Below are 26,060 nucleotides of genomic sequence, written 5' to 3' on the forward strand. Positions count from 1 at the left end.
TGGAGCATTACATCATTACCATGGATCATCATTCTCCAGCTAGACTCAGAAACTTAGTAAGACACATGGAGATCCAAACAGAGTCTAAGAATTCCCCTATAGCATAAGAATTAAGCAGCTGGCCTGCAACACTTCATTGTAAATAATAAAATGTTATTGGAAAATATTTAACAAAATAAATAAGATACAATAGGATATAGAAAATGTAAATATATTATTAATAATTATTTAACAATATTAAGTCAAAATGCAGCCCACAGGGATTCCTATATATGAATTTGACACCAACGTTCTACTTCAGTCAAGATAATCGTTTCTACTTATCCAAAAATACCCAGTACCATGTTCTATCTAAAGAAAATTGTCACTCCTGCCCCAAAGGCTAGGGGATTTTAGGGGACTAAAATTTTAGATTAGAGTGTTATTGGAGAAAACAAAGTCAATAGTTTCCTCTTCTTCATACCAAGCAAATAAATTCAGTACTTTCCTATATTTATCCAGAGATTTTGTCCCCTCAATCAAGATCTGTATCTTGGAGATCAGTGCTGTCACCAGCACAAGGTTTAAATTTGAGGAAATATCAGGCATTTACTCATCCCACAATTACCTAAATAGATGTAACCCCAGATCCATCAAATCTCAGGATTTCTTGGTCTAGCCACACCTGTCAGCCACCAGTGCAGCTATAATGGAGAACAGGAATAGGGATCACAGATATAGTGGTGCAAATAAGCTATTAGTCCAATCCTCTCATCTTAGAGATATGGTTCAGTCTATTTTCTTTGTATTTCTCTCTCCTGTTTGAAGAAGACAAAGTTAGTAAACATTTTCCTCCCATGGCTCAACCCAATAACTCATAATACTCCTCTACCAGAGAGTGACACTGTGTAGTCTCTTGGGTAGACTTTACAGACTGGGTAAGGAAAGAGAAAAAGAAGAGAGCAAAGTGAATGATGCTGATTCATCACATTCACTGAGTACAGAGTTCTTGGATTCTCACATAAACCAGTTACTAGGAGCTCTTCTCCTTCTCTCCCCCACCACCCCCCACCACACACACACACATCATTTCATTTTCATTAGATGAGTCCCAAAATGCTTGAGAAATCGTGTTGATGAGTCTTCTCTTCAGCTCCTCCCATGAGCCTCAGGGTAATGGTTTGGTTTTAGCAACATCATGGTTGCACAGATCTCAGGATGTCAGCATTGGAAAGACCACAGAGATCAACTAGTCTGACCCCTTCATTTTACAGATGAGGATACTGAAGGTCAAGTGGAAATGAAAGATTTGTCTAAGATCCTAGCAAGTTTGTGACTGAGCCAGAATTCCAACCTAATTCTTCTGACTTCTTTCTGCCTGCTTCAGTGCTTTCTCTCTATATATATCTATATATATTCACCCTGGGAAGACAGGGGTGAGAAAGAGGAAACAAGCTCCATTCATTACTGAAAAAGGTGGGAGGTAGGATTAGACTCTCATAAAAATCCACCATTCCCCCACCACCAACTCAATTTTTTATCTCTGTTTGGTAAAAAGGCTTTTGAAGGCACTGTTGTAGTTTTTGTTGAATGCTGTATAAATTAAAGGGTTGAAGAAAGAATTGGAGTAGCCAAGCCACAGGAAAATGCTTTTCCAGATGGGGGGAACGCTACAAGAACAGAGTGGAGTGATGAGCTCTGTGAGGAAGAAGGGGATCCAACAAAGGACGAACACACCGATTAAAATTCCCACCATCAAGGCTGCCCTCTTTTCCTTCTGCTCCCTCCATGTTTCTCCATGTGCTTGAAAGGCAAGAGTGGCGTGACGAGCTGTGAACACCATCTGGGCCTCTTGGGGAGCTTCCTTTGCCTTGGAACAAAAACAAACAGATTTTTAAAAAGCTGACAATACTGGATGACTAAACAATGATGATGCTTTACCCTTGCTCAGCCCCATGCCCTGCCATGGAACCAAATAGCCCATGGTGCTAATCTGTGCTTCAGAACGCAATATCCCATAATATTTATCTAGTGCCACCTAAGGAGAAAAATAGCTGACTATGATTCCCCAAATGTCAGAAGAAATGAGAAGAATGATCACTGAGCTGGGAATCCTCACAGCTGGACTCTATAGCCTTTGAAGTGTGAGTAAATATGAGGAAAGCACTCAGCTGTTTCAAGTAACAAGATTTGAGAGGTACTTTCAAAAGGGAGAACCAAACTGCCTTCCACAAGGGCAGGATGATGAGCAGCATGGTATTATAGAAAACAAAACAAAACAAAACAAAACAAAACATGGGATTCTGAGAAAGAGGACTCAGGTATGAAGATAAGGATTCTTTCATTCTTTGTATTTGTATTCCCACTACCTCAAATGGTGCTGGGTAAATAATAAGTGACTAATAAAAACATGTCCATTGATCCCTGGTTCTGCTACTTACTATCTATGTGGCATACAAATAAGCCACTTCATCTCTCTGACTCAGGTTTCCTCACTTATAAAATGAGAAGTCAGACTAGGTGATCTATATCAATGATCCTTGGATTTTTTTTTATCTATGTTTTTATCTAAATTTTGCATTTCCTTCAGTAACCAATAATCAAAGTTACAGAAAGGAAAAGCTTTCAAATAATTAAAGATGTCTGAGAGAAACTGAGTTCTCTGTTAGGGGATCATAGAACTAGAACTGAAAAGTACTTTAGAAGGTCCATTCAGTCTAACCTCTGAATTTATAGATAAGGAAACTGAGGACAATAAAAGTAAAATTACATGCTCAAGATGCACAGGTGGTGTCAGGGGTAGGGTAGGACTTGAACCTAGGTCCTCTGGCACTAGATCCAGTACTCTTTCCACTACATTATGCTGTTTTGGTAAATAGTAGTCTTTCTTTATGCACAGTTCTTTAATTACTTGTTTGGGATGTTGCATCTGCTGCTCTATTTGGTTTCAACTCCATGGAAAAGATGTCCCTTTGGTGAACCTAACACTTTCCTACCTCCTTTTTTAAACTGTAAACTCCTTGAAGACAACTGTCTTTCCTATTCTTATTTGTATCCCTAGTGCTTAGCACAGTCACATAATAGATGCTTTATAAATATTTGAGTTAAGTTGTGGAGGGGATTTCTGTTCAGACATGCATTAGATAGATGAGTTTGGAGGTCCTTTCTGATTTATAATCTAGAGAATGAAAAGAAGAAAATATATTACCAGTCTTACCTTCCACAATCCTGAAATCCCATAACATTTTACTATTGGTTTTAAATGTATGTATTTATTTTTTATTTTCTTTTAATAAAATTTGAGTTTCAAATTCTCTTTTCCTCTAGTACTTCCCTCATCCATTGAGAAGGCAAGCTATATTATGGCCCTTTTACATATGAAGTCACATGAAACTTCCATTTTAGTCATGTTGCAACAAAAAAAGCAGGAAAAAATAAAGTAGAGGGGAGGAAGTATGTTTCAATCTGCACTCACAGTTCATCCCATAGCATTTTTCAATCATGTATCATCATTATAAAAATTTTAGATCTGGAAACATAAGTTCCACAGGCATTTATCAGTCATGCTCTATATGCCAAAACTTTCCTAGGTACTAGAAATGCAAAAAGATAAGAGCCACTGATCTCACACATTTATATTTTATTTTATTTTTCTTTTAATAGTATTTTATTTTTCCAATTACATGGAAAGATAGTTTTCAACATTCATTTTTTGTGAGATTTTGAGCTCCAAATTTTTTCTCCTTCCCTGCCCTCTCCCTAAGACAGTAAGCAATTTGATATAGGTTATAGATGTATAATCATTTAAAACATATTTCCATATTAATCATTTTGTGAAAGAAAAAACAAAACAAAAGGAAAAGAAAAAGCTGACAAACAAAAAAGGTGAAAATAGTATGCTTCAATCCACATTCAGTCTCCACAGTTCTCTTAGTGGATGTGGATGGCATTTTCCATCCCAAGTTTATTGGAATTGTCTTGGATCACTGCACTGCTGAGAGCAATGTTTATCATAGTTGATCATCACATAATCTTGATATTACTGTGTATAATGCTCTTTTGGTTCTGTCCACTTCACTCAGCATCAGTTCATGGAAGTCTTTCTAGTTTTTTCTGAAATCAACCTGCTCATCATTTCTTATAGAACAATAATATTCCATTACATTCATATACCATCACTTATTCAACCATTCCCCAACTGAGGAGCATCCATTCAGTTTCCAGTTTGCCAGTACAAAAAGGGCTGTTACAAATATTCTGTACATGTGGGTCTTTTTTCCTCTTTTGTGATCTCTTTGGAATACAAACCTAGTAGTAACACTACAGTATCAAAGAATATGCATAATTTTATAGCTCTTTGGGCTTCCAAAACACTCTCTATAATAAGCATTTAGATTTTACTAAAGGGTAACAGCATCTTTTGTAATCTCTCAATTTTATGGATGAGAAAATAGAGGCTCAGAGAGAGTAACTTACTCTAGATAGACACAAAGCCAGACCTCCTCCCATCTTTACTCCTTACCCATACCCCCCCACACACACACACAATGCATGCATGCACATAATACATACACTTCAATGGTCACTAATGTATTCAAAGCATTCTAAAGACATAACTGAAAAATTACCAAAATACAAAGGTAGGACAAGAAAGTGACTTTCCTATTGCTTGTCCTTTCAATGTCCCATAAATTTTAAAGAGGGGTATGCTTTTTTAGCTGCATGACCTCCAGACAAATTATATGTCAAGATTCAAAGGAAAAATGTTTGCATCATAGAAATTCATCAAGTGGAGGTCTAAAAAGAGAATGTTTTCTCATAATCAATTATGCTAAAATAGTAGAAGGCAGAGATACATAGTGGTGCTTGGAGAAGAAGCAACATACAAAAAAAATGAAAATTAAATATACATTGGCATTGGAATCTATTGGGAAATGATTCCAGAAGATCATCTGAAGCAGGAAACAAGAGGACCACAAGAGAAAAATCAAATTAGCTGTGCACACTCCAAAAGAGTGGGTTGCTAGAATGTCAAATCTAACCTCAAAGTCTGTTATAAGTTGTTTAAATATTTGTAATTGCTCTACTACTTATAAAATTATCTTCCCCAAAATTCCTACTAGACAACAAATTGCTGATTCTCCCAGATAAGCTTGATATGTGCCTCCACTGATGTGGACACTGATGGGCAAGTTTGTCATCAGACACCAGAAATCATGAAGTCCTATTTGATCCAAAGCCCTTTCTTCAACTTACTCCAGATTATTTTTGTTGTTGCTCTGGGAAAGGGGGGCATTGTTGAGATGGCCAAACTTCAAGTGTGGTTCATAGGATCAAATATTTAGGAGTAGGAAAAAACTCAAAGGATACTTCATTTTCTAAATAAGGAAATATAATACCAGGAGAAAGTAAGAGACATGGTCAAGTTCACAAAATGGTATCAGGAGTAGGATTTGAATCTAGATCTTTTGATTCCAAAGCCAGCATACAACCTCCCTGCTGAGATTTCACTTATTCTGTGTTCCCATTTACCCTAATCCCAAAAGAGCATCTTCTTATTTGAGAAAATTTGAGAGCTGCAGTGTGACAAAACTCTCAATTTCCTTCATCCCTTCTCAGGTTCTAATTCTGTACTATACTCCACTGGTACCTATTTAATTTCAAAAGCACTTAGAAGAGGCCCCCAACATTCTGGAAAAACAGTCATGTGAAAGATTTATGAGAGGACATTAACAATAATCATACAAAATTAAAAGGATGGGTTCATTGTAATCTTTATTTCTAGAGTTGATGAGATGGAAGATCTACTGAAGTAACTTCAAACAAATTTTTCTGGCCACTTTTTTGTGTTACAGACCTGGATGGATTGGCTCAGTGGGCTATGGCATGTTAATGGTGCTTTTTCATAGATGAGATCATTTTATAGCTTCATTGTATTCCCTATCAATAGATTCTATATCAAAACCCAGACAAATGTCTTGATAAAGTATGCTAAAATAGTAGAAGGCAGAGATACATAGTGGTGCTTGGAGAAGAAGCAACATACAAAAAAATGAAAATTAAATATACATTGGCATTGGAATCTATTGGGAAATGATTCCAGAAGATCATCTGAAGCAGGAAACAAGAGGACCACAAGAGAAAAATCAAATTAGCTGTGCACACTCCAAAAGAGTGGGTTGCTAGAATGTCAAATCTAACCTCAAAGTCTGTTATAAGTTGTTTAAACATTTGTAATTGCTCTACTACTTATAAAATTATCTTCCCCAAAATTCCTACTAGACAACAAATTGCTGATTCTCCCAGATAAGCTTGATATGTGCCTCCACTGATGTGGACACTGATGGGCAAGTTTGTCATCAGACACCAGAAATCATGAAGTCCTATTTGATCCAAAGCCCTTTCTTCAACTTACTCCAGATTATTTTTGTTGTTGCTCTGGGAAAGGGGGGCATTGTTGAGATGGCCAAACTTCAAGTGTGGTTCATAGGATCAAATATTTAGGAGTAGGAAAAAACTCAAAGGATACTTCATTTTCTAAATAAGGAAATATAATACCAGGAGAAAGTAAGATACATGGTCAAGTTCACAAAATGGTATCAGGAGTAGGATTTGAATCTAAATCTTTTGATTCCAAAGCCAGCATACAACCTCCCTGCTGAGATTTCACTTATTCTGTGTTCCCATTTACCCTAATCCCAAAAGAGCATCTTCTTATTTGAGAAAATTTGAGAGCTGCAGTGTGACAAAACTCTCAATTTCCTTCATCCCTTCTCAGGTTCTAATTCTGTACTATACTCCACTGGTACCTATTTAATTTCAAAAGCACTTAGGAGAAGCCCCCAACATTCTGGAAAAACAGTCATGTGAAAGATTTATGAGAGGACATTAACAATAATCATACAAAATTAAAAGGATGGGTTCATTGTAATCTTTATTTCTAGAGTTGATGAGATGGAAGATCTACTGAAGTAACTTCAAACAAATTTTTCTGGCCACTTTTTTGTGTTACAGACCTGGATGGATTGGCTCAGTGGGCTATGGCATGTTAATGGTGCTTTTTCATAGATGAGATCATTTTATAGCTTCATTGTATTCCCTATCAATAGATTCTATATCAAAACCCAGACAAATGTCTTGATAAAGTATGCCTATGATCAAAAGAAACAAAGGGGAAAAAAGTATGGAATCAATCAACAAGTATTTTATAAATGCTTATTATGAACTAAGCATATAGATGATGCTGGGTGTTAGAAATATAAATTCAAACGACAGAATAATCCCTACTAGAAAGTTGCTTACAGTCCCCTCTTTTTAAAACAATAATAGCTTTTATAGAACAATAATATTCCATAACATTCATATATTCAGCCATTCTCCAACTAAGGGGCAACCACTCAGTTTTCAGTTCTTTGCCACTACAAAAGGAGCTACTATAAACATTTTTGCACATGTGAGTCCTTTTCCCTTTTTTATGATTTCTTTGGGATACAGTCCCAGTAGAAATCCTGCTGGATCAAAAGGTATGGGATCAGACTGTAGTTCTCTTCCTTCCTAATCTGGTATTCTTTCTTTCAACTACTAAGCTACACATTTTCCTAATATGCACAATCTAACTTTACATTTATTTCCAAGGTCATTCAAAACAATCTGAAAATACTGTGAAGGAGGGAAGAGGAAGAACTTAGAAGCAAAGAATAATAATTGTGTTTCCAAATAGACAAAATCTGCCAGAGGAAGAAAGGAAGAGAAAAAAGTACAAGATCTTATCAACAGAACAAATAGGATTCTCATCATCAGCTCTGCCAGGTAAGAACAACAAATGTGTTCCCTCAGGGGAGACAAACTCCTGAAAAAGAAACATTCTGATGGCATGTAATTTGTCTTGTACCCTGACAACCTTGAGTATCCTTCCTAAAATAAGTTATTTTGGATTTTGAAAACATATTGGCAAAAAGGTTCAGAGATACTCATCTCTTTTTTATGATTAACAAATTGATACTGCCAATCATCCAAAGGCCAAATTAAGTATAAGATTTGGAACAGTTAATCTTCAAAGAACATAGCCAGGCTCTGCCACATGAATATTTAGCAAATATCTTGGGAGAGAAAAGAAAAAAAAACAATCTATAATCTCTTATACTTCACACCATCAATACCACTTCACAGGAAGTAGAAATTTTTTCATCCTTTCCTAGAACTCCTTGCTGAGTATTTTCTACTTGCTAATGTAAATTCTCTTTGGTTTTCCTAGTTATGGGGTAAAGAAGATCCTTAGGTGAAAGAATTCTCAGGGGATGGAGAAAGAAGCCAGAAAAGTGAAAAATGCATTTAAAAAAATCAAACTTATTAAAAAATTCAAGTTAAAAAGAAACTCTTTGCTCTCTCTCAAAAGAAAATAAAATCAAACATTTTACAATCTTCATCTGTAGCAGAAGCAATTTTGCCATAGCCAAACCCTTTAGTAGAAGAGGTGATAAGTCATACAAACATTGAATAGACTAATTGATTTAACAGTTCTAGCTCACTATATCTGATGAACAGCTATATTTTGAGACAAATTTTTTCCCAAAGACAGCCCTTGCAATAATTGGTAGGGACTTTAGAAGAAAATTATGACTTGAGTTGGTTGAAAAATAAGAAACCAATGTGTTTCTAAGATAATTCCTATTTGGAGCTATTCTTTCAACTCACACTCAGTGTCAGACTGGGTCTCCAGTGTGGCTATTACTTGTTCCTCTCTAGGTATTAAAAATAACTGAGATGGGCTGGGAGGATGTTTTTCTATAGCACATGAGCCCCCACCAGTGTTCTTCCCTCCCAGATTATCAGTTGATATAAGTCAGCTAGCTTTAATTAGCTTTCAGTAAAGGGTATTACTAAAGTAGTAATGAAGAAGATCCTCCACCTCTAAGTCTGTGATATATTCTCAGCATTACAGAATCCAGGGGAAAATAGACTCAAATTTAACTTAACTACTTGAAGTCTTTTTATCCCCTTCATGGGGTAGATACTCATGAAGTTACCATATACATGGTGTAAATTCCTGCTGGAAAGAGAAGCTAGCGGAATCATAAAATTGCCTTTCCTCAATGGGTTTAGTTTTTCATTAATACTTCATATAGACATTGATAGCAATAAGTGCTATAACTGGAACACTGATAGGACTCAGATGAAAAAATTCAAATTCTGCAACTCTCCAAAGTTCCAGAGGACCTATTCTGGCCATGGGGTGGGAGTGAAGATCAAGACTCTGCTCTTCATCCCATGCAAAGCAATTTTCTCTCAAGAATGTGATTGGAACAACTTCTACCATTACACTGACCAGGCACTGAAAACTAAGCTAGGTTTGTTTTACAAACTCCACAGGATGAGATGAAGACTCTTCCATCAATCCAAATATATTTCCTATTCAATGTTATTCCATTTCATTGAATAGCTTTTAAAGCATTTTTGTACCTAGTCTTTGATATATTGAATCAACAGAAGTACTCCCAACTGATTAGGATATCAAAAATAACATATTATTAATCATTATAAGTGGGGCAGATATGGAATGATTGATTGGCTCAACTGATCCCTGTCACTGCATTAGGTTCTGTGAAACTGATAATTTTAGCTTTTAAAGTCAAACACTAGTAGAATACTAGGGAGGAAAATGTATCTGAAGCATGACAGGTAGGATCTTTGATCCTACTATATACTACATATGATATATAGTATATACTATATATCACTGCTATTCAGAATTACTATGTAAGGAAACTTTGTCTACCAACCTCGGTAGACACCTTCTCTGAATCTATTATTTTAGAAAATTGCTTAAAGCACCAAGAGTCAGTCGGTCGGCCTGACTATTGTTAAGCATCTACTGTGAACAAAGCATTGTTCTACATATTGAATCTACAAAGAAAGAAAAAAGACAGTTCTTGCTCTCAAGAAGTTCATAAACTATTGGGGGGAAAACATGCAAATAACTATGTACAAACAAGTTATATATGGGATAAATTTTAAAAAATAATCAACAGAGGTAGGGCACTAGAATTAAAAGATTGGGAAAAGCTTCCTGTAGTAAAGTGGATTTTATCTGGAAGTTAGGAAATCAGGAATTTTCTGGGAGGGTAAATGACATACCCAGGGTCATACAAATTATGTGTTTCTTCTTTCCTCTCTTCCCTTAGGTAAAGGAAAAAAGATGTACTCATTGACATCTTGAAATTCCTTCTCTCCTAGGACTATAAAAAAGAATGGCTTCAAAGTTTATCTGAATCTTTCAAATGAATCAGCATCTGAAGTAATTAGGTCATTTGCACTATACAAAAAAAATCTATCCTTTGAAGGGATCTCACACACTGATGTGGATAAATACTAACTAGTGGATTAAAATCCACTTAGGAGCAGCCCTTTTGTATTGGCAAAGAACTATAAACTGAGTGGATGTGCATCAGTTGGAGAGTGGCTGAATAAGTTATGGGAAGTGAATATAATGGAATATTGTTGTTCTATAAGAAATGAGCAGCAGGCTGATTTCAGAAAGGTCTGGAAAAAGTTACATGAACTGATGCTAAGAAAAGTGAGTAGAACTAAGAGAACATTGTACACAGCAACAGCAAGATTATGTGATGATCAGCTGTGATGGACTTGGCTCTTTTCAACAATGAGGTGATTCAGCGCAATCCTAAGGTCTTGTGATGAAGAGAGCCATCTGCATCCAGAGAGAGGATTATGAGGACTAAATATAGATCAAAAAATAGTATTTTCACCTTTTTCATTGTTTTTCTTGTTGTTTGCTTGCTTATTTTTTTCTTTCTCATGTTTTCCCTTCTGATCTTGTTTTTTTTTTTTAATGTGCAGCATGATAAATGTGGAAATATGTACAGAAAAATTGTATATATTTAACTTATACTGAATTACATACTGTCTAGGAAAGGGAAAAGGGAGAAAATTTGGAACACAAGATTTTTCAAGGGTGAATGTTGAAAACTATTTTTGTATATATTTTGAAAAATCAAAAGCTTTCCTCTCCTCACTTTGCCAGTGTAGTAATTAAATATCTTTCTCCACAATTGATTTAAATGTATTTGCAATATTTAGCAATGTTAATGTTAAATATTAAGCCTATTATTAATTTTAAATCCAAGTTTGTTAGTGAGTTCCCTGTGCATCAGTATTTTCCTCCTGAGAAAATTCCCCCCTTTTCTATTGGAGCTACAATCATCAGATTTCCATTCTTGGGAACTTGCCATACCTCCTGGGTTGACATCTAAAAAGTTATAAGATTTAATGTTCCTCCTATTCTTTCTCTGAGTTCTTTGAAATCACTTCTCCAAAAATCTAGAGTGTTTCACTCTATTTCATACTATGCCAGACTTCTCTCTTTTCTATCACAAATTCTAAAATAACGTGGTTATTTCCCTCCAAATTTCCCATGATTTCCAAAATTATTAACCAGGGAGCCAAGATAGTAAAGGCAGGGGCTTATCTGAGCTCTCCTAAATTCCCCTCCAAAGAATTTTAAAATAATACCTCAAAACAAATTCTGGAGTAGCAGAACCAGCAAAACAGTTTTCCAGTCCAAAACAACTAAGGAGTCTGACAGGAAAGGTCTGTCTCACTGAGATGAGCACAACCTAGCACAGTCATCTTCCTGGAAACCAGCAGCAGGCTAGCCCTCAGGAAGCTACTGCAAGTATTGGGAGAGGCTGAATCAGAGACTATGACTTCTGGACTTCTCAGCCCACAGATGGTAAGGAGGCTTGACAACTGGTCAGAAAATTACTGGGGACACTTTATTGATACTGGGTGTAGGACTCTGTTGCATTTGATCTGGATCACAGGCTTGGATTGTAGTCCTAGAGCAAAGAGGAAGACAAGAAAATGAGAGCTCACAGCCACAGTGACTATGGACACTAGTCATAGCTTCAGGGTAGAAGTGATTGCTTGTGGTTGTTCACAAACCAGGACAGCAGTGACCACACATCTCTTTATAGATCACACTGCTTTAAAAGAACTGAAAATTTATAGATCTTAAGAACTAGCTCTCAAAACAAACAGCACAAAAAACCAAAAGCTTCCTCCATACCAGGAGAAAAACCCAACTTTAACATAAAGTTAAAAATCAAGAAATAGGCTGAGAAAATGAGCAAACAACAACAAAAAGAACCTTACCATAGAAAATTATCATGATGACAGGGAAGATCAAAACACAAACTCAGTGGATAACAGTGTCAAAGTGGCCACATACAGAGTCTCAAAGAAAAATATGAATTGGTGTCATGCCCAAAAAGAATTCTTCAAAGAACTCAAAAGGGATTTTAAAAATCAGAGAGGCAGAGGAAAATTTAAGGAAAAAATGAGTGATACAAAAGAATTATGGGAAAAGAATCAAAAGCTTGAAAAAGGAAGCCTAAAAATTGGGAAAATATGTATAAATATTCACTGAAAAGAAAAACTTAAAAAGCAGAAAAGATCAAGAAACAATAAAACAAAACCCAAAGAATGAAAAATGTAGTAAAATATGAAGTATCTCATTGGAAAAACAACCAACTTGGAAAACAGATCCAGGAAAAATAATTCAAAAATTATTGTTCTACCTTTCAATAAAAGAACCTAGATACCATATGCCAAGAAATTATTAAGGAAAACTGTCTTGATATTCTGGAACCAGAGTGTAAAATAAAAAATGGAAATAACTTACTAAGACAGTTCCTGAAAGAGATCCCCAAATGAAAACTCCCAAGAATATTATAATCAAATTCCAGAGCTCCGAGGTCAAGGTGAAAATATAGCAAGTATCCAAAAAGAAGTAATATTCACATATTTTGAGCCACAGTGAAGACCACACAAGATTTAGCAGTTTCTATATTAAAGGAGCATTTACATTAAAGGTAAATGATATTCCAGAATCTAATATTCCAGAAAGCAAAGAGATGAGGAGTACAACTAAGAAGTACCTATCCTAATATTTCTTCAGGAAGGGATAAATAAACATTTCATGAAATAGAGGACTTTCAAGCATTCTTTATGAAAAGACCAAGCAAAATAGGAAATTTCATTTTTAAATATGACTCAAGAGAAGCGTAAATAGGAAAGAGAAAATTATAAGGGCTTACATAAGATTAAAATTTATATTCCTACATAGGAAGAAGATACTATAATTCCTAAGAACTTTATCATTATTGAGTCAGTTAGGAGTATATATAGAGGACACAGGTTTGAGTCGACTATGATGAGATGATATCCAAAAAATAACCTCCCCCCCAAAAAAAACAACATTAAGGAGTAAGAAAGAGTGATGAATTGGGAGAAGAGGGAAAGGAAAGGTAGAATGGGGTGAATTATCTTACCTAAAAGAATTTTAAAATAAATTTTACAGTGGAAGAAAAGGTAATGGGAGTGCGGTAAGATTAGTGGGCAATAATTTGCCCCAGTTAGTGAGGATCAGAACTTTAAAGAGAAGTTCCCATTAATGGTTCCTCTAAAGAGATAAAATTAAGGCAAGTTAAAAAATTATTAGACACTTTTCTTCAGAGTTCCAACAGATGTCCAGATAATTGAAGTTTTTCCATCAATGCTATGTGTCATGTCTCATGTCTTGTGATTTTTATAGATGAGGAAACTGAGGCAAAGAGAGGTTCAATTAATGTCTGAGGAAGAAATTGAATTCAGATCTTTCTGATTCCAAATCCCACACATGAGCTTTCTGTATCACCTAGCTGCTAATAATTATAACCTTCTGTAGATTGAATTTTCTTATTAACTCAAATTATTCTATTCCTTTTGGAAAAGAAGTATCCTTCCAAAGCCATTCCTGAGTTGTGGGTCTTATAGCATCAGTCTCAATCATTGCTGTGATGTGAAATTTCCCTCTTTACATTAGGAGCTTTAATTTCCTTTGCTTGTAACATATTTTTAGTATAGAAATCTGAGGCCTTAAGTTTTGATGACTGCTTTCCAGAAAAAAAATCTTCTGGGCCTTTCTGCAGATTGTTACTAAAAAGACTTGAGACCAATTTCATTGTAACGAACTTCCATTGTATTGGAAAACATCTAGATAAATAATCTTTCCAGTTTCCATCTAGATATTTTGTGTCATGCAAAGGATAGAGTCTGAAAAAAACATATCCTCTACTCTCTCTACAATGTTTCACAGCCACATTGCCAAGTTACTAAGCTATATATCTCTTGGGCTGTTATTTTTTATTTGTTTTTTGTTTTTGTGAAGCATTTAAAAGAACCTTCAGAATTAGAAAGAACATATCAAAGTAAAAACAAACTGCCAGCTTCATTTTTTGAAAGCTGAAGCATGACTATACTCAGCTTCTCTAAATAGCCCAAATATTGCAGGATTAGAAAGCTAAATGCAACAACTTCTGGAACATTTCTTATTTAAAAAAAAAATCTAAGTACTATTGGGTTTGCATCTGGTAGGAAAAAATAATTCTTTCCATTGTTGCAATATGTAAACAATGAAAGACTCTTTTATAAAGCCCTCCTTCCACATGAAAAGACTCTATAAACCACAACATTTAATTGCTCTAATTCTATTTCAAGCACACAGTTTTTCAGCAATTTATTGGTATGTGGAGGCTAAAAATCAACTGTGTTAAGGCTAAGAATGGAAAAAGTCTCAGAAAATTAAACTAATTGGAGTCTGGTCTAGATTTCTATTGTCACCTGGAATAATTTATTTGTTTGACCTGTAGTCTAAAAAAACTTTTTCATTACATTACCTTAGTGGTTACTAATGTAGGCTAACACTGATTCTTCTACTGAGAAAAGTGCTCTAAGCTTTTCTGGGCATTAGTTGAGAAATATCTATACACTATAATTTGAAGTATGTTGTTGTTAGGTCTCATCTAACTCGAAATAATTCCCTGTTATCTAGGTATTTTCAATATACCCAGAATAAAATGATATAATTCTCTGCTCCATTATTCGTGATTTATTCCTATGTATTAGAATACCTATCATATCTCGCTTATGCTCTCTTCCCTCTCTTCTCTTCTCTCTTCTCTCTCTCTCTCTCTCTCTCTCTCTCTCTCTGTCTCTCTCTCTCTCTCTCTCTCTCTCTCTCTCTCTCTCTCTCTCTTTCTCTTTCTCTTTGTGTGTGTGTGCGCTTCTTGGTGATCTCATTAGTTCCCATGTATTTAAGAATCATCTCTGTGTAGATCATTCACAGATCTATGTATCCAACTAGTTCCTTTTCTGGATGCACACCACCAATTACCCATTGGCTATTTCTAAATGAATGCTCCATAGGCATCTTAAACTCAATATATCCATCATTATTGTTGCCAAATCCTCCTCTCTTCCCAACTTCTCTCTGTTGAGGATTCTACCACACTTCAATTCACTTAGATTCACAAATATGTAATCATCTTCAACTTTTTTATTTCCAATACTCTCCCCCATATTTAATCAATTGCCAAGACTCATCGATTCTAATTCCTCATCCTCTCCCACATCCATCCCTTTTCTCTCTTCACGTGATCGCCTCATCATTCATTGTCTGGAATACTGCAACAAGCTAATGACTCTTTTCATTTCAGTCAGTCTTCTCTCTCTTATTCAGTTATCAAATTGATTTTCTTCAAGCACAAGTCATAGAGTAACTATGTCACTTCCTTGCTCAGGAAGTTTCAACGACTCCTTTTTGGCTCTCAGATAAAATACAAACTCCCTTGTTTCATATTTTAAGGCTCTTTACTATTTAGGAACATCTCCACTCTAAGAAATGCTATCAAAAGATAATTCATTCTTTTTATGTATGTTGGCTCTGAATCTTTCCCCAGAGGTAGAGTACTTTTGGCAAAATCTTGGTATGAGACCCATCTCTTAGAATCTTTTCTGGGGATGTTTCTTCCTTAATGGTCTTCTCTCAATGATATCCCCAATAAGAACAACCTGACTGGTAAGTGCTGCTGATTTTCACTGTTTAAAAAGACAAAGAAAACATTAAAAAATAAAGAAAGATAATCAGACTTTTCCCATGCTTAAGAGGCAAAGATTTTAGGAGATAGGGGATGCAGAATTACCGCCTTAGTGTCTATAGTCCAACAAGGTTTAAGCAATAGGGTGTCTTTCCTCATGTCCAATGAGTCATCTTCCCAGATTCCCATTCTTCAGCTTTAGATTTCAACTTATGCTCATAAGGAGCTAGATCTTCCCTCTTAAGTCTGCTGCTTAGACTCACTGAATTGACTTTTAAAAGTCACCTGCAGTCATGATCTAAACTTCTTCATCCTATTGCTTGTACTTTCATTCTTGGTTCTCTTAAGGGACTAATTTGCACCTCATAATGATTCACCAGTCATGGCTTCATTTTTAGTTTAGTATCTTGTTGCCTGGCCTTTATATACCTCCTTCCCATCCCATACCATAGAGAGTTGTCATGGAGATATCAAATGCTAAGCGTGAAAACCAGATTGTATGCTCAGTTTACCAGCAGTCCACATAAATGTAGTAAAACTGAGATACTAGCCCACAGGGTACAAGAGTTGCTTTTCATGCACATATGCTCTCCTTTTCTTTATTAGAACTGGAGTTCCATGCCACCTCTTAGCTGTGGGGCACCCTTTACAAACTAAAAGTGGAATTGCTTCCCCTCCTAGGAAAACATTCCTTACTTTTATATTTACTCCTCTGGGTTCATTGAGTTCCCATTCAAGAAATTGTAAACTCCTTGAGGGCAGAGACTATTTTTGGTTTTGGAATTTTCTATGTCTGGTGCATAATACCTAATAAATGATCTCTTTCTTCCCTTAAATCTCTATAATAAGAAATGAAGGAGAGGACAGGATACCAAGAAATGGATAAGGTAGAAGTATAAATAAAAGCAGGAGGATAGAAGAGGAGATGAGGGGGAAAGAAAGGGAAGGAACACAGAAAAGGGGAAAGGGAAAGAGAATGAAGATACAAAGAAGGAGAGAGAGAGAGAGGTATTGAATTATATTTGTTACTATTACCACACACTACAGAAAAATAAAATGCAAAAAATTAGATCCTTCATGGAACAGCCCTGGTTATAAAGCTGAAGGGCCAGGCTTTCAGGCTTGACTCTGCTTCTTGCACCCGTGTGGTTTTGTACAAGTAACTTCATTTCAATCCTTAGATTCCATACTTCTAAGTGATAAGGTAGGACTAGATGACCTCTATGGTCCTTTCAAGCTCTAAATTCTATGATCCCATGAGTTTTTTTTTTTTTTTTAAGAAATGGATTCCCTTAAAAAAGAAGGGGAAAAGGGAAGACAAATATGGGAGAATCAAGCAAATATTGTAAAATACAAGTGCTATGTTAAGCTAGTGAGAGATGTTATAAAGATAAAAATTACAAGATTTTGTAAGGAATGTATAAGCAAAATAAGGGAGAAGAAGTGAGGATCCTATTTACCATGGGACTATGGAAAAGGGCAAAGACTATCATCAAGTTTTGTCTCAGACTTATCCTAAAGATTTCAATTTTAAAAAGCATTTATTAAGCAACTATTGTGTGCAGAAACTTAATTATATAGTATAATCCAGATAGGATTCCCATTTAAGTTGATATTACAAACCTAGATCTTCCTTCTAATAAGTTAATAACGTCTGTTTGGTCACATATATATGTTTATATATCCCTACCTATACACACATATGTAAGACATATTTAAAAACTTAATGGAATTCTGCAATCTGTGGTTCAGAAGAAGGGAAATTCCATTTCTGAAAGCATTTTTGGACTGTTTCTTTCTTTAAGCAAAAAAGGAACACTTGGAGCCATGCCCAGGAATTTAGAAAAAAAAATAGATACACCATCTGTGAGAAAGATCTTGGAGATGGTACCCTTAACCCCACCAACAACTTAATGAATTTAAGATGAAAAGCATTAATGGCTAAGGGGTAACACCTGACTGAAACAACTGAAATAGAGACTAGAATAACTGGTGACACAAGAGAAGAGAAAGGTGTACATTCAATGGGCTTCGGGAGGCATCTTAGAACTGAGAACTGATTGAGACCATTAGCTTTACTCATTTCTAAAAGACAAAGGGAAGATTAAAAAAAAATCTATTGTTTCCTTGAACTTTCTCTCTTCCTGGCTCTGTCAAATAAGAGACCATATAACATGTATTGCTTATTTTTACCTTAAACATATCTTGTGTACTAATTTTTCCTCAAATATAGAGATTTGGGGCAGAGGGAGTTGGAGATACCCAAACATTTAAACTGGAACACAGTGTCGAAGATTTCTCTGAATTTTAGGAATTTTCCTTACTGGGGACTCTGAGCTATTATGACTATACTAATAATGCTTCTCTTATAGTCCATATATCAGCAGAAGGGATCATGTGGACCTGAAGAACATCATATTGTCTCTAGGCTAAAAAGTGAGATTATTGTAGTAATAGAGTGTGGCTGATTAAATCTCCAGCCTCTAAGAAAGGGAGACATTGTAAAGACAGAAAAGATTTGAGTGAGGAGCCTGAAACAGACTATGTTTTCTCTCCCCTCTTAGGAGGGAAGGAAATGAAAGGATTGAGCACCTTCCACAATGCTCCCTCATGAAGTTCAATGTCTAAAGCAAGTATCAGGAGAGAGGTCAACAACCAAAGACAAAAAAGGCATATATAAACATGCAGACATGTGCTGGCTCTCTCTCCATAACAGAAGTGAAAAATTCAGTTAATTTTAGTTTTATGCACATGAAGCCAAAGAACAAGTTTGGTTGTTTTGTCAAGACTACCACTACTGATTCTTTTCTACAATGAGACGATTCAGGCCAATTCCAACAGACTTGTGATGGAGAGGGATCTGCATCCAGAGAAAGGAATATGGGAACTGTATGTGGATCACAATATAGTATTTTAACTTTTTTTGTTATTGTTTGCTTGATTTTTTCTTTCTATTTTTTCTTTTTCATTTGATTTTTCTTGCGCAGTATAATAATTATGGAAATATGTATAGAAGAATAGCACATGTTTAACATATATTGTTCACTGTCTAGGGGAGGGTTTGGGGAAGGGAGGGAGAAACAATTTGGAGCAAAAGGTTTTGCAAAGATGAATATTGAAAACTACCTTTGCATGTATTTTAAAAATAAAAACCTATTGTCAAGAAAACCTATTCTGCAAATAAAAATAAAGTATTTATTATATTTAGGCCATAAGAGGGGGGGGAAAGATTATTGTAGAAGTAAAAAAAAAAAAAAAAAAAGACTAGCACCACTGAGCTCTTCCCTGGCCCCATATGAAACAATCTGGTTATCATATAGACCTAAAATAAAATACCCATGAAAAATTATCTGGATTATTTAAGACATCTAGATCATGTAACTTGAATAAAAAACAAATTTTAGACCTAAATTTTGAGGATATCTACTTTTACTTCTTTCTACTTTGTTTCTTTGAAAGATAAGAACTATAAGTGAAAGATTTAAAAATCTTTCCTACAAACTAGCATCTAGGACTAGAAAAGTCAAAGGAACAATAGAAGAGAGCTCCCTGAGGAATATTCAGTGGCTCCCCAGGGATCCCTGATTTTCAATCATTTGTGATGTTTGGGGCTCACTAAAAACCAAGACGGCAGTTTAGAAGAAAAGGCATAATGTAATATAATCTCCAGCCTCTTATCCCCCTCACCCACTCTTGCTTCCTTTAGGGATCCCTCTTAAAGCCATAAGATTCCTCTCTCTCTGAAGTAGTAATAGTGGAGTGACTTTAGATTCCTTCCCCAGTCAAGAAAGCTGGAAGTCAGTCTTTCTATTCTGACCCTGTAGATCAAATTTTCCCTTTTTGTCTCTGTGATGTCCTGGCTGGAAGATATTTCTCCCTTATTAAAATGTTGGAGCTCTCATCATTGCTCCTCTGAATATACTAGGGAGTAGAAGCAGCTGAATACAATAGAAAGAGAAGGAAATTGTTTTAGAAGAGCCAGCTCTATATCCAGCTGGGTGGCTACTGTTCGATTTTAAGCAAATCATTCTAATTTGGTGGGGTTTCCGTTTCCTTATTTATGAAATGATTGGATAGAACTAGATGCTTTCTAAGGTCTCTTCTAGCTCTAATTCTAAGCACCTAAAGTAATTTCAATAGTTTTTGTCTTTTTAAAAACCAAAAAAAAAATTTTTGTTTTATTGAGTCATTTTTCTCCCTTTTAAGTAAGAGTCTCAAGATCATGGAAAATATTTCTGAAAGAAGTCCTTAGAACAATTATAACCCCATACATTTGTCTTTTAAACAATGATACCCCTTTTTTCTTAGGGCTATGTTCCTCAGGAGATTATTGTACAAAGTAATAGCAAAGTTATGTAATGATCAACTGTGATAGACTTAGCTCTTCTCAGCAATACATTGATGCAAGATAATTCCAATAGAAATGGAATGGAAAATGCCATTTACATCCAAAGACAGAACTATGGAGATTGAATGGGGATCAAAGCCATACTATTTTTACCTTTTTTCTTTTTTTAAAGTATTTGCTTTTTCTTTCTTGTGGTTTTTCCCTTTTGTTCTTATTTTTTTTTTCACAATGTGACTAATACGGAAATATGTTTAAAATGATTGTACATATATAACCTATATCAGAATGCTTGTTGTCTTGGGGAGAGGGGAAAGTAGGAAGGGGAGGGAGAAAAGAAAATTTGGAACTTAAAATCTTACAAAAATGAATGTTGAAAGCTACTTTTACATGTAATTGGAAAAATGAAATACTATTGAATTAAAAAAGGAACATTTTCCAAATTGAACTTAGTGATAATTCCTGCTCCTACACCTCATTCTACTCTCGAAATTCTTTCATCAAAAAAAATCAAGTTAGAATGAAGTTCTAGATGATTGGAAAAGAGATACATTAACACATTTCCTTTCATTTCCTTTGCTTTAGTCAGAGTTGACTATAACCCTACAGAAGTGATTAATCTTAAAAGCTCAAGATTTGAAAGAAAACCTCAAAGGAAATGATAATCTCATGCTTTCCTAGTTAGAACTGTCTATCTGTTTTTGAGTATTTAGTGATTAGCTCCATAAAGAAATTCCAGACTCCCTTTTGTTAATTCCCAGAACATGAGAAGTATAAGGTGGCACCCAGGCCAACATACTGAAATGAGAACAGCAGACTACCTCAAGGAATTTTAAATCAGCAATGGCAAAGTAGCACACCTTAAGAATAGCTAGCTAAATTCGTTGTTGGTGGAATTGCGAACGGATCCAGCCATTCTGGAGAGCAATTTGAAACTATGCTCAGAAAGTTATCAAACTGTGCATACTCTTTGATCCGGCAGTGTTTCTACTGGACTTATATCCCAAAGAGAGCTTAAAGAAGGGAAATTTGCAAAATGTGCACATGTGCAAAAATGTTTGTAGCAGCCTTTTTTGTAGTCACAAGAAACTGGAAACTAAGTGGATGCCCATCAGTTGGAGAAGGCTGAATAAGTTATGGTATATTATTATTCTATAAGAAACAATCAGCAGGATAATTTTAGAGAGTCCTGGAGAGACTTACATGAACTGATGCTAAGTGAAATGAGCAGAACCAGAAAATCATTATACATGGTAACAACAAGATTATACTCGTATAATGATCAATTCTGATGGATGTGACTCTTTCCAACAATGAGGTAATTGAGGCCAACTGATGAAGAGAGCCATCTACACCCAGAGAGACTAATAGGAACTGAGCATGGATCACAACAGCATTTTCATTCTTTTTGTTGTTTGTTTGCATTTAGTTTTCTTTTTCCTTTTTGATCTGATTTTTCTTGTGCCACAAAATTATTGTATAAATATGTATACATATATTGGATTTAACATTAAAAAAATTAGCCAGCTAGCAAAGGCTTGAACCATCATATGAACCGATTTGAGTCTAGCAATGTTGTTTGTCCTTCATTTTTTAAGAGGACCAATGATATCACAAGAGTGATATCTTTCTTAAATTGCTTGAAAATTGTCTTTAAATGAGGCAGAGTTGCACAAAGTTTTTAGCCTCATGGCAAAACAAAAATCAAGATGAATGTGATGGCCAAGGATACAGTGGATGACCACAGTGTTTTCAATGTCTGACCAAGCTCTAAGCGCTCAACAATGCCTGTTTTTAGCTGTCTTCATAGTGTTCAAACAAATTGTTCTATCTGCCCATTCTGCAAGAGGGAAGGTCTTCACATGCTTTGGTTAAACACCACCCTAATTCATCTATACCGTTTGAGCCCTGTCCATTACCTTCAACTTGATTTAGTGCATTTGCCAAAACAGTTTACCAGGGAATGACTATTGCACATACTATAGCTTCTTGGAGCCACAGGTGAGGATTGGGCAAAATCAGGCAGACACCAAAAATTGATGAAAAGAGTTCAGTGCTCTCACACCAGAAGTGCTAGTCCTCCCTAACCATCCCATATACCCCAGAACTACAAGTGATTCCCCCATGTAATCTGAAAATAAGGACAGGATCAGACTTCCATAGCCCATGATAGAGAGACCTGGAGTTTAACTCCTAGCTGAGCCACTACTTAAGGTATATGACTTAAGGTCAAGTCTCAACCACTTTAAGCCCCAATTTCCTCATTTGTAAAGTGAAAACAATAATATGTATCCTCCATTTCTCCCTCAAAGTAATGGAATTAAGTAAGAATGTGAAACTGAGAATGCTAAATTTTTGGTGTTTAGTTAATTAGTCATGCCTGACTTTTCATGATCCTATTTGGGAGTTTTCTTGGCAAAGATACTGAAGTGGTTTGCTTTTTCCTTCTCCAGCTCATTTTACAGATGACAATACTGAGGCAAACAGGATTTAACAACTTGCTCAGAGTCACACTATTAGTGCCCGAGGTCACACTTGAACTCTGAGAACAGCTCGTGATGCAGTGGTCAGAGCACCAACCCTGAAGTAAGAGGATCTGAATTCAAATTTGATCTCAGACACTTAACACTTCCTAACTGTGTGAAGTTACCTCTGAACTATAAAACCCTACTTCTATGATAGTTTTCTCACAAGTCTTTAAGATAGGCTCACTGAGGGTCGCATAGTCTGAGTTAGGCTCAGAACTCAGAAATGTCTTTCTATTGCAAATTTAGTGCTCTTTCCATTATATATATTAACCACTGTATTTGCAAGTGGGGAAATGCCAGATTGTCCTACAGGGTGTATTTCCCAGGCTCTTGGGTACATATTTAGGATGAGTATAAAATGTTAAAAGGATAAGTTATGGTGGGGAGAATGGGGAGAGAAAGTAATTCAGCCATCTCTTTACATAGCTTACATATTCTCTGAGTATTTAATCTGAAAAATTACTTGAGAGATTATCTGGTCCAAGCTCATTTTACAATTAAGAAAAATAAGATCCAGAGAGTTGCAGCAACTTAAATGAATTTCAAATGATTAACTAGTTAAGAGTGGAGTTGAAGACTAGATTGATTTTCTTTCAGACCACATTGCTACTTTGGATTACATTTTGTTCTCCTCAGGTCCAGAAAAAAAAAAAAACCCTCAGTTTCTAAAAATCAGTTTTCTCTGTGAAAGTTCACAGAGTTCAGATTATTCTTCTGCCTACTAGGCTGGCATTCCAAAATGATTCTCAGATCAGAAATAGAAATTTATACAAATCCTTAGCAAGTCTCTGCTCTGAGGGTTTACTTTTCAGTATTTTCTTTCTATGAGTGATGAAAGCTTTTTTTCTTAAATTATCTCTCTGGAAAGCTGTATCTGCCCCACATAATACCAAAGGACTTTTTGAAGAGTATGATTAACTCTGAATAAGGTACTCCTCCAAACACTTGCTAATTATACTACTTAGAAGATTAATGTGGTCTACATCTTCTGCAACCGAATAAAAAAATCGGAACATTGGAGCTCCTCTTTTCCCCTCCCCTCCATTACAACTATAAGCTAAGACAATATTATCTCTTAAACTCCTAAATAAAAACTTTTAAACTAATTCTTCTCTTTCTCATAACAAAGTTTTCCTCTAGTATGTTTCAGGAATGTGTTAAGAAAAATCTTCATTGGCTTATATTACTATAAACTCAGCTTGGGGCAAGTCGATTAAAAACCTGCAATTTCCCCAAGGGAACTGTTTTGAGATATGGCCCAAAGATGATTATGCTATAAAGGGGGGAACCCGTTAAAGCTGAGAGGAAGGAGAGTATAGATGGGTCCTGAAAACCATGCCATTTTTCTACCCTTCTGCTTTTAGAAAGGAAAGGAAAGAACTGCCCCACGGGGGAGTCAAAAGTGGGTAACGTAGGCACTGGTACACATACATCTGTTTACCCCCTTCATCCCCTCCCCCCCCCCTGCCCATTAGAGCTGCTGAGAAGGGAAAAAACAATATTCGATCTTTAAAATGAAGCTAGTTGCAGAATTTGGAGATGGACGAAGTGGAGAGAGAAAATAGAGATGCGTATGGGGGAGGGGAGAATGTGGAAAAATAAGCACCCATTATCTGAGACCTCAAATATCACAAGGCCTCCCAGCAAACAGCTAAACTCATCCCTGCCTAAAAATATATAAATTCGTCCTCCATCACTTCTGTATCAGCCCAGACGTGCAGGCTGGTGTTTCCTCATCTTGTACAGGACAGTGTGCAAATCTTCTTTCCCCACTCTCCCAACACCTTTTCTCTCACTTTCCAAAAGCCAATTGCCTTCCCATCCCACACTTTCCAAAAGTCCCCAGTGCCTCGAGCGTCTTTTTCCTTTTCTTTACCTGTACTGTCTCAGGCAGGGGCAAGACAGCAACTCGACGTCTCCCGATTCGAAATTTAGCTGCCTTGTAGATCTTCCAGTAGACGAAAAGTACCACTCCAAGGGGAACATAGAAGGCGCCACAGGTGGAGAAAACAGCGTAGGAGGGTTCCTGGCTCACCTGGCAGCGTTGAAGCTCAGCACTATACACTTCACCCCAGCCGAATACCAAAGGAGCAAAGGCGATGAGAGCAGACAAGGCCCAGGTGAGAACAATCATGAGGATGGAGGCGCGACTGCGGGTGCGCAGGGTGTATTGGATGTGGCGGGTGATGGTCCAATAGCGGTCCAAGGCAATGGCTGCCACGTTCCAGATGCTGGCAGTGCAGCAGAGGACGTCGAAAGAAATCCAAACATGGCACAGGACTCGTCCCAGACGCCATCGCTTCCCGGTAGATACTTCACTTACCAGGCTAAGGGGCATGACCAGTGCCGCCACAAGCACGTCGGATACAGCGGTCGAAGCCACTAGATTGTGGGGGACACGGTGGAAGGCGCGCACTCTTAGGATGGTGGCCAGAACCAGCAGGTTCCAGAGGAAGGTGGCTACGATAAGGAGTACTAACAAGGTCAAGACTAACACAGTGAAAATGGAGAAGTGGGGCTCATTGCTGTGCAAGATGCCTTCCCTCTCCCCGTCGTCTCCCTGATCTTTAGCAGCTCCGAGGGTGCTGGGGCTACTGTTGTAACCCTCAAACCCCGATGTGAAGGTGAGGGCTGAAGGGATGGATACGTTGCTGCTCTCCATCGTGCGCTCCTCACCTTCCTCTGCCTCCAGACTCTGGGCACCCAACTCAAGCTTCCAATTGCACAGTCATGAAGCCGACGGGGCGAGTAGGATGGTGGGAATAGGCAAGAGGAGTATGCGGGGGAGGGGGAAAATAAGAAAGGTACAAAACGCCTGAGCTGGAGCGACTCTATTGGGATTGCTCGCCCCCACTGGGCTGGAGAATTAAGCCGTTTGCCGGTGGCTAAACTCTACCCCAGAGATTGTGGCGGGGGAAGAGGCAGTCGAGAATGGCAGATTCGGGCTTCCTCCACAAATGCTTCTCAGTCCTCCCTTTAAACCTTCTCTCCATCCCGGAGACAGTCGGGCAGCAGGAGAGATGGGACAGTGCTGGAGCGCCGCGAGGTCACTTGGCTGGTTGAAGCAGCTTGAAACAGCAGCGAGCACCGAAGGGCGCTTTCCCTCTATGCCTAGGAGTTAAGGCGGGGGGAGGGGGGAAATCTAGCGCACCAACCAATGGGAGTCCAGCACACTCCCCTTCCTCAGCTTGTTTCCAAGCGTTAGTCTCTCAGTTTGGTATTGTCAAATCTGCGGATGTTCTGTTTGGAGGATGTGCTAGCAAGGATAATTTTGAA

The 26,060-nt window shown here is 36.9% G+C and overlaps 1 protein-coding gene across 1 annotated transcript; it reads right to left on the reverse strand.

The window, feature by feature from the left end:
• Positions 1 to 195: 195 nt before the first annotated feature.
• LOC127554339 (5-hydroxytryptamine receptor 5B-like) lies at positions 196 to 26,060 on the reverse strand. The gene is made up of 2 exons (XM_051985763.1): positions 24,661 to 26,060; positions 196 to 1,849 (listed from the first exon to the last, which is right to left on the reverse strand). Exons 1-2 carry the CDS (start codon positions 25,444 to 25,446, stop codon positions 1,517 to 1,519), a joined length of 1,119 nt encoding a protein of 372 aa, XP_051841723.1. The 5' UTR covers positions 25,447 to 26,060; the 3' UTR covers positions 196 to 1,516.

Source organism: Antechinus flavipes, chromosome 3 (genome assembly GCF_016432865.1).
Source record: "Antechinus flavipes isolate AdamAnt ecotype Samford, QLD, Australia chromosome 3, AdamAnt_v2, whole genome shotgun sequence".
Lineage (NCBI taxonomy): Eukaryota > Metazoa > Chordata > Mammalia > Dasyuromorphia > Dasyuridae > Antechinus > Antechinus flavipes.

Excerpts from the sequence above, each read along its gene's own strand:
- LOC127554339 (XM_051985763.1), bottom strand. The coding sequence starts at position 25,446 with ATGGAGAGCAGCAACGTATCCATCCCTTCAGCCCTCACCTTCACATCG. Across the intron at positions 1,850-24,660 it reads CCCTGCCTGAGACAGTACAG|GCAAAGGAAGCTCCCCAAGA; the intron begins GTAAAGAAAAGG and ends TTTTGTTCCAAG.